The sequence below is a fragment of the Natrix helvetica genome (genome assembly GCF_964273705.1).
Source record: "Natrix helvetica genome assembly, chromosome: 4".
In the NCBI taxonomy this organism is placed as follows: Eukaryota; Metazoa; Chordata; class Lepidosauria; order Squamata; family Natricidae; genus Natrix; species Natrix helvetica.
The window spans coordinates 32134602-32149996 of NC_138550.1; the positions used below are offsets into that span (position 1 = coordinate 32134602).

Consider the following 15395-nt stretch of genomic DNA (forward strand, 5'->3'; position numbering starts at 1 on the left):
TGTGCTATGTATATTTAGAATAAAAAACTCCTTTCTAATAGTGATTATTGTATGATAGGTAAGATATAACATAAACAATAGACATCAGTTCTTGTCTAACTACATTCCCATTCCCCCAGGAAATATATATTTGAAAACTGTGAATCTTTATTGAAGAAGAAAAATGGTGAATTATGTTGCAGAGTATGATCTTCACACTGCAGTTTTTCAGGAGGGTTTATTAGAGTTGTTACAGAAAAAGATTTCTAGATGACTTTTAAAAACGCTTTGTCTAAAATGACTTTGTTCATGACATCGCTATATGATTCTGTCAATTACCAATCTGAAGAGCGTCTAGAGTTAACTATTTAAATATAGTCTATGATTCTGAGTGAAAATCTGAGAGAACAAAGACTTCAGTTTTAGCAATAGCAAGACTTATATACCGCTTCATAATGCTTTTCCAGCACTCTCTAAGCACTTTACGAGTCAGCATATTGCCCCCCCCAAAAAATCTGGGTCCTCAGTTTACCAATCTCAGAAGCATAGAAGGATGGATCAACCTTAAGCCAGTCAGGATCAAACTCTTGGCAGTGGGGAGAGTTAAGACTACAACACTGTATTTTAACCACTGTGCCTTCATGCCTCAGTATATTTCTGGTTAAAAAGATATTTCAGCTTTTTAGCCAGCAATATATTTAAGCAAAGCCACAGGGAAGAACCTTAATGCAAAAGCATTAATGTTAGATATTATTTTGCCTAACATCTTTGGGCCAGTCCCTCTCTCTCAGCCCAACCCATCTCATGGGATTGTTGTTGTGTTGTGGAAAACAGAAGGAAGAAGTTGTGTTAGGTATGTTTGCCACCTTGAGTTTTTTGTAACGATAATAAAGGTGGGGTAGAAATAAAATAATAATCTATACTTTGTATGTACCAACCAAGTTATACTTGGAAACAAGTATAACATTTCTCTATATAGGTACAATATACACTTCTCAATGAGAAAAAAAAATCTTAGCATGCCAGAAAAACCTTTTCCTAATATATCATAGCAATTGCTGAAACTTACATGAGGCCTAAAGGCCAACAGTTCCAAAGTAAATAGTATTGTCCCAGTTTCTATTTCCTAGGCAGAAAAGAAGAAAAGGGAATAATTTATGTGGTTTAACTTGGAATTCAAAAGCTCTTCAATCTGCAGTGTCCTATATATGGATACAATTAGCTTTTCTGTCGTCCAATACCAAAGGAAGGAAACCTCAAAAGCAGCTGCACATACCTTATCACCACTGCCAATACCAATCTGAATGGACTATTGGAGAATACTTGTGTAAATTGGCAAAGAAGACATAGTGAGCTAAATCTAAATAGTAAGATGAGTTTTAATTGATGTTCATGTGCAACTTGTAAAACAGGAAGAAGTCCATATATGATCTTAAAATTTCACTAAACGTGATTAAAAGTTAACTTGCAAAACATGCGAGGCAGATTTATCAAATGTTTTGCGAGAGGAATTTTTCCGGACATGATTAAGTTAGTTTTCTCTCTGTTTTGTTTCTTTTAAGTGTAATGTAATCTAAAACTAGCAATTTCAAACTTCCTGAAAACATCATGCTAGGAATAACTGTCATGTTAAAATAAGTAAGACCAAACCAATCAAAAGACACAACTGAAAATAATGTTCAACACCAGCTTTACATTGGACAAGCTCAGTTTTTATTTATTTTTGTTTTGTAATTAGATATTTGCAAAAAAAAAAAATCAACCTTACACACCGCTAGTGCAAAAAACCTTCAGAATTTTCTTTCAAGAAATGTCTTGTTAAATTCCACATGCGCCAAACAAAGCAGATTTCTTTCTCAAACACAGACAAACCACATATTTAGCGGACACATATGTTCCCTAAATGAGTCTGCCAGGACACATGAATGCAAAAGGGGAATCCTTCGAGGAAGACTGGCGAACAGATGAATATTTAACTGTTTACATATTTGTATATTCTATTTAGAAAACACCCTTTCAGATCATTTTCACAGGAGAAAATCATTCAAGTACTCAATGTCCAACCCAACAGCCATGCAGGCAATAATAATAATCCTTTGGATGTATTATATCAGGAATGCTTGATCAGGTACTTCTAGGGTATCCAAGACCTTGAAGTTGGGTAGCATTACGTAGTTGAGGCAACAGTTGATGTACCCTAAATGACTCCATTAAAAGTCCAGCACAAATTCATACGTTATTGAGAGCATAAGTATATATGTATGATATTAGCAATTTTTAAAAATATGTATTTGAATATCGGTTTTTCTAACTGTTATGGAAAGTTAGAAATTGGTCACTATAAAGTATTAATTTTTCTGTGTCTAATTCTATTGGTGTGGATAAAATCAATATCCATTTGCCTAGTTTTTTTCTGGTTTGGAAAACAATTGAAACTCAACTCACCCATCACCCATCACCCCCCAATTGTAATTTATTCCAGGCACTGGTAGGTAAGTTAGGCAAAGTTTGTCTTGCAACTGTATTTAAACAACTGCTGTTAAGGAACACTGTTATGTTAGAACTACTTCTTCAGAGACTATCAATAAAAGCACAATGGATACTTGCGTCAATAAAGGTGGTAAAAGTAATCCTTACTTCAAACAGTATTTCTGAATAAATGCAATAAACATAATATAAAGCAGGGTCAAAGGGATACTTCATTATACCAGGTTCCAGTGTGATAGCGATATTACAGAAAAATATCAATTAAATGTTACAAAAACAAATAATAGAACCACCTTATATCAACACAATAACCATAATTGGAATATTTGCCTAGCATTTTCATACTTTCCAATAATTTCTCAATATTAATTCTTGCCCCTGCAGACATCTTTACAAATGAATCTTAAACTTAAAATTTAAACTGAAGTGAAACTTCACATTACAATTCAAGCATTGTTTTATATAATTTAGAATTCTCTGTATGTGACAGTTGCTAAATGTCTTAAATACAATTGTACCATTTTCTTTATACATTTCCGCTCCAAAACTGAATCTCAATGCCGGAAAAACAGAAATTTCTTTATCGTATCCACAGAATATTTTGCATGCAAAATATTGTAACACCTTTAAATATATATCAGCACAAACTTTTTATGTTGCACTGCATTTTATGCCTGTACTTCTTTTGCCTTTTATGGAACTTAACACAAACATGAATGCGTACAAAAGACTGAATATCAAAGACAATCCAAGGGAGACACTCCAATTTGCTACTTCCAAGCTGAAAGCTTAGGAAACATTTATAGGGTAGGTAACTTTTCTTTAAGGAATCGACATTCCTAGTACATAACCTAGATATGACCAAAATCTTAAAGGCATTACCTGATATAAAAGATGCCCCATATTTAAAATTTCCATTAAAGTTTAAGAAATACTGGATTACAAATTTTCCTGGCCCACATGCCATAAAAGATTCTTCTCCAAACTGTTGACTTCCATGTATTATTGGATTGCAATTAACCATCAAGGTTAGTAACTGAATAAATTAGTCAGAAAAGATGGGAGTATTTGTATAGCACCAACATGGGATAGTTGCACATCACTTATTTACCAGGGAAAGTAATTCATTTGGAATACACAGCTTGTGAACAATATGCATGTAAAAGGAGATAAATGCAGTTTTATCCAGTGTTACATTGTTTATACTAGAAGTAGAAAGCTTTATCACCCAACCCTCAGATGTTAAGAGTGCAATTCCCTTCATCCCTTTAACTACATTGGCTAAGAATGAATAAATACTTGGAACAATATATCTTTCTGGATCCTGTTTTGCATTATCCTGGAAGGATGATCCAGTTAGAATATTTTGAAAGAAGTAATCTTACATTTTATGCTTAAATATACAATTCATCTATTTTTTAATGTAGCAAAAGTAAAAATAGTACCCAAATTGTACAGAAATGTGCAAAATGGCTAAAAGGTAATGTTATTAATTTCCTATTCATTTAATGGATCCATCAGTTGGATAACTCATCTGAATTGTGATGGTAGCACTTAGAAGAAATACTAGGTGCCCAAATACTGGTTTTCATATTCAAATGATATCCTAATTACTGTAATTTTAAGGCTCAAACATATGCAGATTTTAACACTGGATATCACAGGGGTAGTCATATAAAAAGATTGATGATTTACATGGTACCCAAGGCATACAATACAAGATGGCAACAATATTTTCCGAAGCTTAAAGGGTAAAGTACATTTTACACATAAGAAATGTTACCATTTATCTCTTTATTTGTGGTATGCAATATTTTGAAGACTTTGCTTCTGGATTTCCACAAAATGGTACCTTCCATAATTCCATCACTAAATTCTTCTCTCACATCTTTGAACTGAGATATTTTGGTCAGCATTAGCACTCCAGTCTCTTTATTTTAAGGTGGAAAAAACCCCCAGCTGTCTCAAAATACATGGTTCAAAATGATGCTTCCCCTTCTGCAGCCAAATCTTCTGAATTCCAATGACTCTTGCTGCAAAAATAAATCTTCATTTTAGAAGATCAAGTACACAGAAGCATGAGCAGTTCTGCTGGATCACATAAAAACTCACTCCAGTATCCTATTTTCAACAATGACCAACTAGTTGCCTATGGGAAGTCTACTATCAGAAGAAAAGGACAATGATTGCCCTGCAATAATTTCCAGCAATTAATATTTTGATAGCATTCTAATAAATCAGTGCTTTATGACTGATTATGTGAATAGTAATTTGTAAATAGGAAAACTATCCTGCTATCATCCAGTTGGCAAGAATATGTACTGTAGATCTCCCCAAAATTTCAATTGCATTTAATACTCAGAGGTGTATGGTCTTCAACACTATTAGTAGTGCATAGTCATGAGGATTAGGAGAAATTATAACCTCCATCGATTGTTCTAAGCCCACCCTAATACCCTTTGTTTGGTGAGTAGTTAAAATATCAGCAGAACTTGATTTTTTTAAAACAAAAATCCCACCTCAGTGAAAACAGTAAGAGATTTCCACCACTTCCGCTGTGAAAAAGTTTCCTGCCCTCACATTCTATGCTGGGAAAGAGCCTTCCACAACCAGATGGAAGAGTTGGAACAGAAAATTCATGAATGATTGGGGTGGGTTGGAGGACTGCTGGTTACATTCTAGTAATTTTGTGCTTTATGCCTGATTATGTTACTTATAGGAGATATTTTGTGAATTGGCAAAGGCCTCCTCCCATTATCTACTTGGTATGAACGTCCAGCCGATCTCCTCCAAATTTTAGTTGTGACCACCATTTGCTATAAGGCCTCCTCATCTGAATCATGATCACTGCCTGGTTTGGTGAGTCTTTCAAGTTCTTCTCCATCCTATAGAAAATAAAGGGAAGATAAGTGAAAAATTAATAAACAAGTCCTTAAATGGATAGATTACATCATTTGTCTAATGTTTACCATAATTTGAAGCATAGCTACTTTTGGTATTGGCTCTATTGTGGTAGTAGAACTTCATTAGTCCTTGTCCTGTAATAGTGTTTCTTTCATTGGAACTGGATTACAACTTAAGTTACCTTTGTTAATTATATCAGAGATAGGAAGTACAACTTTTGTTGACTAGAAGCTCTACCAGGATCCTAACTAGGAGAGTTCTTACGTTATCACTCCAAATTACCACTAGACAGTTCGGTCAATTCTAGTATAGGATCTGGAACTTGCAAAAAAAGTTACTGGTGAGTCATACATGAGCCATGGGCTCCAATTTTTTATATCCTTGTCACACGACTATGTCATAACTAATAAATACAATTTAGTGCATTATGAAGGCCTGACCCTGCAATATATACATCTACACAATATTAAGTCCTTCCTAATCAGTCACTTTGAAAAGCATTGTTCTCTTCTTTCATAACAATTATGTATTTTATATGCCATGCAAAATATTTACCCATGTAGAAAAGAGCAGGAATTTGACCTTGTCAAATGTTCGTCAAATATATTTATTTAATCTATATTACATATTTTTTGGAATGGCACCAGGCAAAAATTTGGAAAAAAGAGAAACCAAATAAGTCCAATTCTGAAATCTTTTCAAGTGAAGCCAAAAGAAAGTTAGTAAAAAATTTGTTGCTTTTTTTAGGCTTAATGAATTTACAAATTCACATGAAAATTATATATATTTACTTTCACAAATACATACACATTAATATATTAACTTTTGCATACAATCTACATATTTATTCAAATATGCTTGAAGCATACCCATGAACACATCATAAGTGCACCTTGTTTGTCACTTGTGCCCTCTGGTGTTCAATCTTTTTAAAAAAAAATCACTTCAATTCAATAGAAAGCTAAGCAAATAGCCACAAATACATTGAAAAAAAGAACTTTATACATTCAAAACTATTCTAAAAATGCACTTTAGTGTTAATAAGGAATGTATCTGAAAAATACAAAATATTCCTTTAAAAAGTTCACTAAAATCACACTATACTATTGTAAACTTCTTGGGACACTAGGATTTTAAGTTGAAAACCTGCGACAAAATGGAATGCCCCAAAATGCTTTGATTTATATCATGTCGTCAAATGATTCTGGATCCCAGAGAGATGCACATCCCAAATCTAGTGTGATGTGATTAGGGAACACAAATATTGCAAATGCAAAGGAAAGAAATGGCTCATAGCGGGATACCGCAGTAAGACTAAGCAGCTTCCAGCAAGGGCACAGCCTCCATTCTAGTTTTCTGAATGAACCACATCCTTTATTGCAAAGAGCAGTAGCTCTTTGGGTCAGCACATAGAAGTGTTTCTCTGCTGTTTCCCCCTCCCCAAAAAGAACAATTTTTCAAAATAGGCAGAAAAAAATAGCAGTGTTTTCTACTACATTCTAAGAGTGCAGCAACTACTTTACCAGGACTGCCCAACAACATGTTTCAACATAGCATGACTTTCCTTTATAGTTTGCTGTGAGTGCATCCAGTTATATGTACAGATTTCTTCAGCAGCTACACAGGGCCATAACTAACTTAATTGGATGCATTCATAACAAACTGTAAAAGTTAGCATGTCATTTGGACGCACTCTAATAAGCAAACAAATATAAAGGAAGCAGAAGCATAGGTAATCCTCACTTAACAACCACAGATGGGTCCGACTACTCCATTGCGAAGTGACACAGTTATTAAGTGAAACATGACATGACCACGACCAATTTACACCAGCTCCACTGCAGCCATTGAGTGAATCACCTGTGGTCACTAAGTGTGATGTCATGTGAACTCAACTTAAGGCTCGTTGCCAGCTTCCTCATTGGCTTTGCTTGTTGAAAGCCGATTGTGAAGTTCGCAAACAGCAATCACGTGACTTGAGGACTCTGTAACCACTGTAAAAATTCCCCCGTTATCAAGTGCTGCAATCATGTTTATATGACCATAAGGATACTAAGACCATCATGGGTCCAAAAATAGTCAAATTATTTTTTTTAGTGTTGTTGTAAGTTTGAGTGATCACTCAACATGCAATCATAACCAAGGGCTATTGTACCTACTAACAGTATAATGCTATTTTGACAATGATGGCAAACATTTATATTCACATCACAATCAGAGGTGTGCACTGAAATCAATTGGCCCACAGAGTATCTATAAAGGAAACCTTTCAAACCTTACCCCACTAGAGCGCTCCCATGCACCTCCATTATGTTTGCCCCTTTCCCACTGAACAGTGTGTTCCGTACAACGAGGGCCGCTGGAGTGATAGATAAATATAGACAAAAGAACTACAGGTGCTTCCAAGAAGAACTCCATGGAAGGCTTAAAGTCAAATACAAAAACTGACACAGTGGTGATGATCACTGTTGTAACTTGTGCCGTCAAAACATGAAACATGTTGTCTCGGAACTTCAGAATGAAGGCCACGGAGAGCCCAAGGAAGGCAGTGACAAAAATAAGGGCCACGGAGAATATGTTGTGGCCATAGAAAAAACCACAATACTCAATCCGGCGCCTGTTTTCAGGGCGGAAGCTTAGCATCAGAGCATTAAACATAGCTCCAAAGAGGTACAGCTTGGTATTCTGCACAAAGATGTTTTCACTGAATTGGCCTCCTTCTTTCAGTATTTTTTCATTGTAGATGTTGGCTAATGCTGAAATAAAACACTGCACTAGTATGAGCAGATGCCCTAGTCCAAGACGAACTGTCTTCATGGGTCCTGCCGTAGTTGTGACATTCCAGGTAAAGCCAGGGAAGGACCATCTAAGAGTGCAGTTCTCTTTCCCCCAACATTCTTCTTCTGATTTGGTATACTGCAGGCAACTGTTTGAATGGCTGAGAAAAATGTCATGATGAAATCCATGCACAGCCAAGCTATGCTCGTTGCTTCCTGTCCCTGCAGTCAGAGCTACAATAGATAGGAACAGAATCAGCAAAGAGGCCCATTGCACCCAGGAGACCTGCCGCCTGCATGGAGAAGAAAAATGATGTACGTTGATTCAAAGAAGCACAAATAATAGGTAAGGGGGGGAAAGAGTTAACTTCTTTTGCAAGGCAGCAGTGTGACTTCTGTTCTAGTATCATATGAGGAAACATTCTTTGGGCAATAATATTGAAAGCCAAATGCTTACAATGCCTCTTATACCTAACAGGATGATTGACTCTGCACACTGAATTATTTTGTATCTACTGAAGCTGTGCCAATGTTCTTTCACTTATTTATTTATTACATTTATATGCTTCCCATCTTGCAGTTCCAGACAACTATGGGCAGCTATTGTTCTTCCAACAATACCCTACACTATGTAAGTAAATATTAGAACATAATGTCTTTGAAAACAACCATTTGGGAGAGCAAATGCAAGTATGAGCCAGTTTGATAAGATTAACATATTTAGGACTGCCTTTTGAGTCATTAACAAAATGAAACCACAGAAAGTACACCAAACTCAATAGCTATGTATTCATTAACAAATGACAATAGTAGTATTATTAGTATTATTAGACAATAGTAGTAATATTATTAATCGTTTTGGGTGTGCTTTTAATTTTCATCACCTTTAGAGCTTTGTTTAAAATTGCTTCAGAAGAGAACTTTGAGGAAACAAAGAAATGACAAAAGATAACATGTTTCCATAATTACTCACTTCAGCACTATTCTGAATAGAAGAGCTGTTGTTATGATAACAAAATTTGAGAACAGAACCGCCATCGCCTAGAAAAAGAAGAAGAGATATTATGTTACAAGTCCAATGCAGCCTAAAAATAAGATATCCACTAGCGTACTATCTCCTTAATGCATGATGGTTTGTGGAACCAAATTTTATTGAGCTAAACAGCACTTTTATTTTAAAAAACCAATCACTGTCTAGAGAGGTCCTGAAAGCAAGCATTCCTATATTTCATAGAATCAAGCAGAAAAACAAAACCTTAACATTTATTCCCCAAATTATTGACCAATGTTTTAATGCTTTCTTTCTGTCGATGGAAGGTTCTTTGCCATTAGAGGTGTTCATAAATGACAAGAGATACTCTTTTCATATATTTCATCTTGAATGGCAGATTCCAATTAATTAAAGGACATTTGGTGAGATAATCATAATTTGTTCAGTTTATGACTTTCACTATATGGTATTCTATAGAGAAAATCTTGATTTCCATTTGAGTAGAAAGAGAAAGTGAGAAGAATGTGAGAAATAGTTTCCCTCCTTTGAACCTACTGGTTAATCAAAATGAGTAGTGATTCCTCTCAAACCTGCTCTAGGGCAAACCTGATGTGGAGGAGTGGATGGAAGGAACCAGAGAAGATCAAAGATCTCCTTTGCAAATGGAAATCAGTCTGTCATATTGAAAGTAGCCAGCATTCATTCCCATCTTTATAAATCATAAAACTACATTCAACCCTATTTCTTGCAACACTGTTCTTGTCCTTATAAGTAAAACTGTCTTCAGACTTTTGACACTATCATGAAAATATGTACGCACCCCCAAATTACTCCTAAGCATCAAAAATGCAAAATACTTATAAGTAGTCCTCAGATCATTCAGTGACTATTCAAAGTTATAACAGCGCTGAACGAATGGTAGTTACAACCAGTCTTCAAAGTTCCAGCTGTTGCCAAGGCCCTTGTGGTCACATGATCAAAATTCAGATGCTTAGCAGCTTTGCTCGCATTTATGACTGCAGAGTGCACTTCAATTCCACCCCCACCCCTATCTCTTCCTCCCACCCCCACCCCTCTTCTGCCCTTTTGGCCACTGTGCACTCTGCGGCCTAATCCTGCCACTGCACCCCTCCCATCACCAGCTGCCTCAGCTAGGCATGCCTTCTCAGCAGTGGGAGACCAAGACAGCAAAGGTCAGCTGGGGGTGGCAGAGGCAAGTGATGACAGAGTGCAGGGCGGCGAATAGGGCAAAGATGGGAAGCTGAAGCAGAAAGGATCATGGTAGGGCAGGAGAAGCATGAGATCCTGTCTTAACAATGGCACAGTCCTGGCCTAACAACTGCAACTAGGACTACAGGAACTTCTGTTACTAACAGTCATGTGATAATTCATCTAACAACCACTTCACTTAGCCACGGAAATTCCAGACTCAATTATTGTAACCCAAGGACTACCTAATCTCACGCTAAGCCAATGTTCAATGGATTCTGGTTAACTAAAGTTTACTGGCTCTAATTAAAACATTTACTTTAATTTCCTTGGGATTACTTATATGTTATGCTTCATACACAAATTTATGTACTAACAATTGAAAACACTCTTTACAATACAGATTTTTCATCTGAAAGATTTATGAAAGCACTGACAAAACTTAAGAATTGAATACAGTCATCTAGCCCATGAAATTTGTATTCTGCTTATATTATAGCTCATACTGAACATAACATCTCTAAAATATCAACTCAACTATTGAAATACTATTCAGCAGGAAGTAATCCTACCTATAATCTCCTAAAATAACTGAAATTTGATATAAACACTTAATATGATAAAGATATATTCACTTTCCATTAGAACACATAGAGACTATTCTGCATTTCTGAAGTGATACTTACTGGTTCAAGATAGGACAACACATAGAAGACAATCAGATTATCTAAAAAATAAAGAAAAGCTGGAATTGACCACTTTATATAGCTATACAATTGCCTCCAAGAGCTGCAGCCAAATCCACTATGGGAATATCCTCCTAAAAAAGAAAAAGGAAGATGAAAAATAGTTCAATGCATTTAATTATCAGTACATATCTACACTGTCTCATCACACATTATTATTGTTGATTTTAAAAAGAACAAAGCACTATAGACAAACTCCTTAAGAAATTTAAAATTGGAAGCTTCCTTATTAAACACCGATATGAAACTTTACCAGGCTTTCTTAGAAAGATTTTGAATGATATTCAAATTGAAATTTTGATCTCTGATCGCTATAATTTTCTTATTTTCTTTGTAAATTAAACATAATTTATGTTTCATTTGGGTGTTAAATCATCTTGTGCGGTCAAGTTGAAGGCTGCTTTAAACACTCTCTATTCCAATAACCTTTTTAAAAAAATTAAAATTATATTTTTTCTTAATAATTTAAATATAGTTTAATTATCTTAACATTTTAAATTTAATAATTTAAAAATCAACAGCTATGAATAAAAACATTAAGCACTAAAATAAATTATATTCACATACATATACCAGACATTTTTCAGCAACATTTTTAATTTAATTTAGTATCTCAAATTCCTCAATCATCTGCAGAATTTAGGATTTATATTACTTCTGTAAGTAAATTAATTAATGTGATTTTGTTACAATAGAATACAATATTCAAAATATGCCTTTTAATTTCTCCAACGTAATGTTCCTATTTTTCATTTCATTTTTCCAGAGATAATTCATGATATACTTTACCTCCCCTTTATTTTTTATTACCAGCCTCCCCAAAGAAAATATCCTCCCTAGAAATTACATATACTTTATCCTTCAAACCTAAATATCATAACAATTTAGCTCTAGCAGCTTACCTTTTCTGATTACCCAGAGAGCCATTATCAAGCAAAGTACAAGCTTAACTAATTCTGAGCACACATTCACAGTTGCAGGAAGATAATCATACTTATTATCTGAAAAATATTTAGAGAACTCACATGAATATTGCATATATTAAATATTAACCTTAAATAAAGTAAAAACACTACAACAGGCAGCCAATACAGAAATGTACATTCAACAATATGTATTTAAGAAAATCTCTACTTTTATATCCAGATAAGAATTTTTCATAAAAAAGAAAGAATTAAAATATATCTTCTTCTTTTGGAAAATATTTGGTATTTTTAAATATTTTAGCATTAACATTTTCAATACTTAGGAGAAACATTCTAACAGTGAGGACAATTAACCAGTGGAATAGTTTGCCTTCAGAAGTTGTGAGTGCTTCGTTACTGGAGGTTTTTATGAAAAGACTGGACAGACATTTGTCTGAAATGGTAGAGGGTCTCCTGCTTGAGCAGGAGTTGGACTAGAAGACTTCTAAGGTCCCTTCCAGTTCTATTCTGATTTTGGTAAATAAGGGGTTTCAGGGAGTGAAATTCAAAGTTGAGGCATTTTTGTACTATAAATTAGTGTTCTGATCCTAATTGTGTAGTACTGTATGCTTTTTCACTTGACTAGATCGCTAACAGAAAGTGCTTCAGTGCTGTATTTGATGTCATAAAAGAGTTTCTGACTATATGAAATATATGTTCTTTACTAAAATGGCTATGGGAACCAAACTCATATTGAAAAACAATTATGAAAAGCAATCAAGACTCTACAAAACCTAATTATTTTAACTCCATGTCATAGACCAGCAAAGAGCATGCCAACAAATTCAGGTGGTATCTATACAGAAATACGTATTCCAACATACCTTCATTGACAGAGTATTTCATCAAAAGGATACGACTTGAACCCAATGTAACAAAGGTACCTCCTAGAAGCAGTGTATAAATTGCTGACTTGGACCATCGAGCAGACTGACTGCAACATTTGGAATCCATGCTGTTGCTGTGTTGTCAGTGCACTTTGAACCACAAAGCAAAACACTATATCAGGTATGTCCTTTAAATTACAAATGTCCTTTTGTAATGCATATTTTTCTGAGGCATTAAACATAAATTTAGCGGCCTTTATTTATGGTATGCGTGAGTACTATTTTAGTAAACCCTTTAAATGTAGTACTATCATAAAATTAATAAAAAATGTTCCCTGATCTTGATGCATCTTATATTTAGTCCTTACTGAATAACACATTTCAACTGAAGCAATCGAACACACCACAATACTCTCCTGAAATTTATTATCAATTGTAGGCATCACCTTCTACAATAGTGGAATAGGAATATTAGTTAAAAAAAGAAATTAAGTATTGGTTTCACCATGCATCATATTTAAATATGCTAAAATAATCTCAGATTTTCCCCCCAGTTATATCTCTTTGCTTGTTTTATTCTAAAGTAAATGATACAACTGCTGAACTATTCATTGTTTGGAGAAGCTAACTTTTCTACCAGGATTTTGAGATAGAGCTTTTAGGGAAGAGTTTATCAATGCAATAGGCAGAAGGAATAATTGTAACCAACACAATGGTAAGATAAAAGAAACTTAAGTCCAGGCCAGATCTGCAATCTGAGTAAGCATTTTCCACAAAATCCTCTTAAATTCTAACAAAGATAAAGGGGCAGAAGGAGGGAGGGGAGAAGTGCATTCAGACTTGTGAGATTCTGTTATTACCACCTCATAAAAAAGTAGCATTAGCTTGTGTGACTTTGGTGACCACAATATGCATGTTTTTTTATTTTTTTATTCTACAAGTTACTTTAAATGTCAGCGCAAAACCCCCCATAAGGTTCCATTTAGCACAGGACAGAAGTGCAAGACATACTGTTCAGTTAATACACATTTCCTTTGTATGTGTTGCCAAGCATATAATGAAGGGAGGTCAACCTCAAAAGGCAATAATCTCTCAACATCTTTATAGCAACTCTTAAAAATCACTGGAAATAAAGTATTAATTTCTTCTTTAATACAAGGGTTTCAATATAATTACATCAGCACTATCTCTAAGATTCAAAAGGCAACAGGTTAGACTTATTCTAGTTAAATGCGTACCTAGAATATATTGTCCTATAATTTCAATAGGTTTTTATAATTAATACCGGTAGTACACAATAATTTATGCTGTGTCAATTTACATTCAAGGTGTACATTCCTTGAGATTGTCTCAAATAATGGTTTCCAACGTGGGGCCCATGTGGAGGGGGCAATTTGATTTTTAATGGGGGCGATTTGAACCTTGTTTAAACCAAATTAATGGCCTTTTAGGTTTCCTCCTTGTGAGTAGAGTTCACTTTTTGAGTAAAGTAAGAATCATATGCCATAGGGTGGGCATTAGGATTTGGGACATGGCCAAAAAAAGGTTGGGAACCACTGGTCTAAAAGAAGCAGCCAATGGTTTAAGATCCAACATGAAGATGGTAGTGAAGAGGCGTGGAATATCCTTGTTGTACCACAGTGCTTTGCAAATATAGTTGTGAATGAAATGCCATGTTTAGCCAATTGAGATACCAAGCCATCACACCTAAGACTATTTATAACAGTGGGTTGTTGTATACATTGGGTTTATTCAATAAAGACAGTTAGCTACACAGCCCACATCTTAGCCTACGCACAGCGAAAACCAAGTGAAATGTAAGTTAATCGACAAAACAACAAATGATAGTTAATCAAACGATGGTTTAACATGTGTGAACCAAGCCTCAGCCACTGTAAAACACCCTGCACTAATTCTTTGCCTTCCAGATGCACAGCTGTCTAGCCCAACTGGAAGTAATAGAGGCTGAAATCTGACACAACTGGAAGCCACCACGAGCCTGGCACATGCAATGGTTTGCCAAAAAGCCCGTTTTTTTCTGGCTTAGGACTCTGGAGCCCATACAACTGAGCGAGAATCAAACGATGGAGCTCCCATTTCCCTTCTTGATGGAGCTGCAATTCCCCCCAAAAGAGCAGGCTTTAAAAAATTGTGCCACATAGGAGCAGCGCTCCATCCCATCTGCCCTAAACCTTTAGCCAAAGATTCGGTTACCTGGCAGCTGCGAATCTTCTCCGGGCATCGCCCCCTTGCCTTAGTCTACCTGCCACTCAGGCACGCACGCGCAGAGTTGAGAAGGCGAGCCGGCACTTCCCAGCCGCCTCCTTTCTCCCATGATGCACCCGGTGGAGAAGCATGCGCAGTGACTCGAATGAAACGGCATCCATAGAGCTAAGAAACGTATAGGCTAAAGACTTTCGAAAACTGGCAAGAAGTAGCCGTCGAGCGCTGCTCTGATACCCGTTTAAGCATTATCTTACAGCGGTACAAGTGGGACACATGGGTCAATC

At 35.5% G+C, this 15395-nt stretch overlaps 1 protein-coding gene across 3 annotated transcripts; it reads right to left on the reverse strand.

Annotated features, from left to right (window-relative positions):
* Positions 1 to 109: 109 nt before the first annotated feature.
* Positions 110 to 15379, reverse strand: SLC35A5 (solute carrier family 35 member A5). Of its 3 annotated transcripts, none has more exons than XR_014175374.1 (8): positions 15100 to 15379; positions 12883 to 13035; positions 11996 to 12094; positions 11034 to 11167; positions 9121 to 9188; positions 7651 to 8440; positions 5229 to 5351; positions 110 to 4499 (listed from the first exon to the last, which is right to left on the reverse strand). XR_014175374.1 is itself a non-coding variant. In XM_081952925.1 (7 exons), exons 2-7 carry the CDS (start codon positions 13010 to 13012, stop codon positions 5283 to 5285), a joined length of 1290 nt encoding a protein of 429 aa, XP_081809051.1. In that variant the 5' UTR covers positions 13013 to 13035; positions 15100 to 15379; the 3' UTR covers positions 110 to 5282. The 3 variants fall into 3 exon arrangements, 1 of the variants encoding a protein (XP_081809051.1); XR_014175375.1 differs by having other exon boundaries at positions 110 to 2941; positions 2977 to 5351; XM_081952925.1 differs by having other exon boundaries at positions 110 to 5351.
* Positions 15380 to 15395: the final 16 nt, after the last annotated feature.

Excerpts from the sequence above, each read along its gene's own strand:
- SLC35A5 (XM_081952925.1), bottom strand. The coding sequence starts at position 13,012 with ATGGATTCCAAATGTTGCAGTCAGTCTGCTCGATGGTCCAAGTCAGCA. Across the intron at positions 11,168-11,995 it reads TCTCTGGGTAATCAGAAAAG|GAGGATATTCCCATAGTGGA; the intron begins GTAAGCTGCTAG and ends TTTCTTTTTTAG. Across the intron at positions 8,441-9,120 it reads CTATTCAGAATAGTGCTGAA|GCGGCAGGTCTCCTGGGTGC; the intron begins GTGAGTAATTAT and ends TTCTCCATGCAG.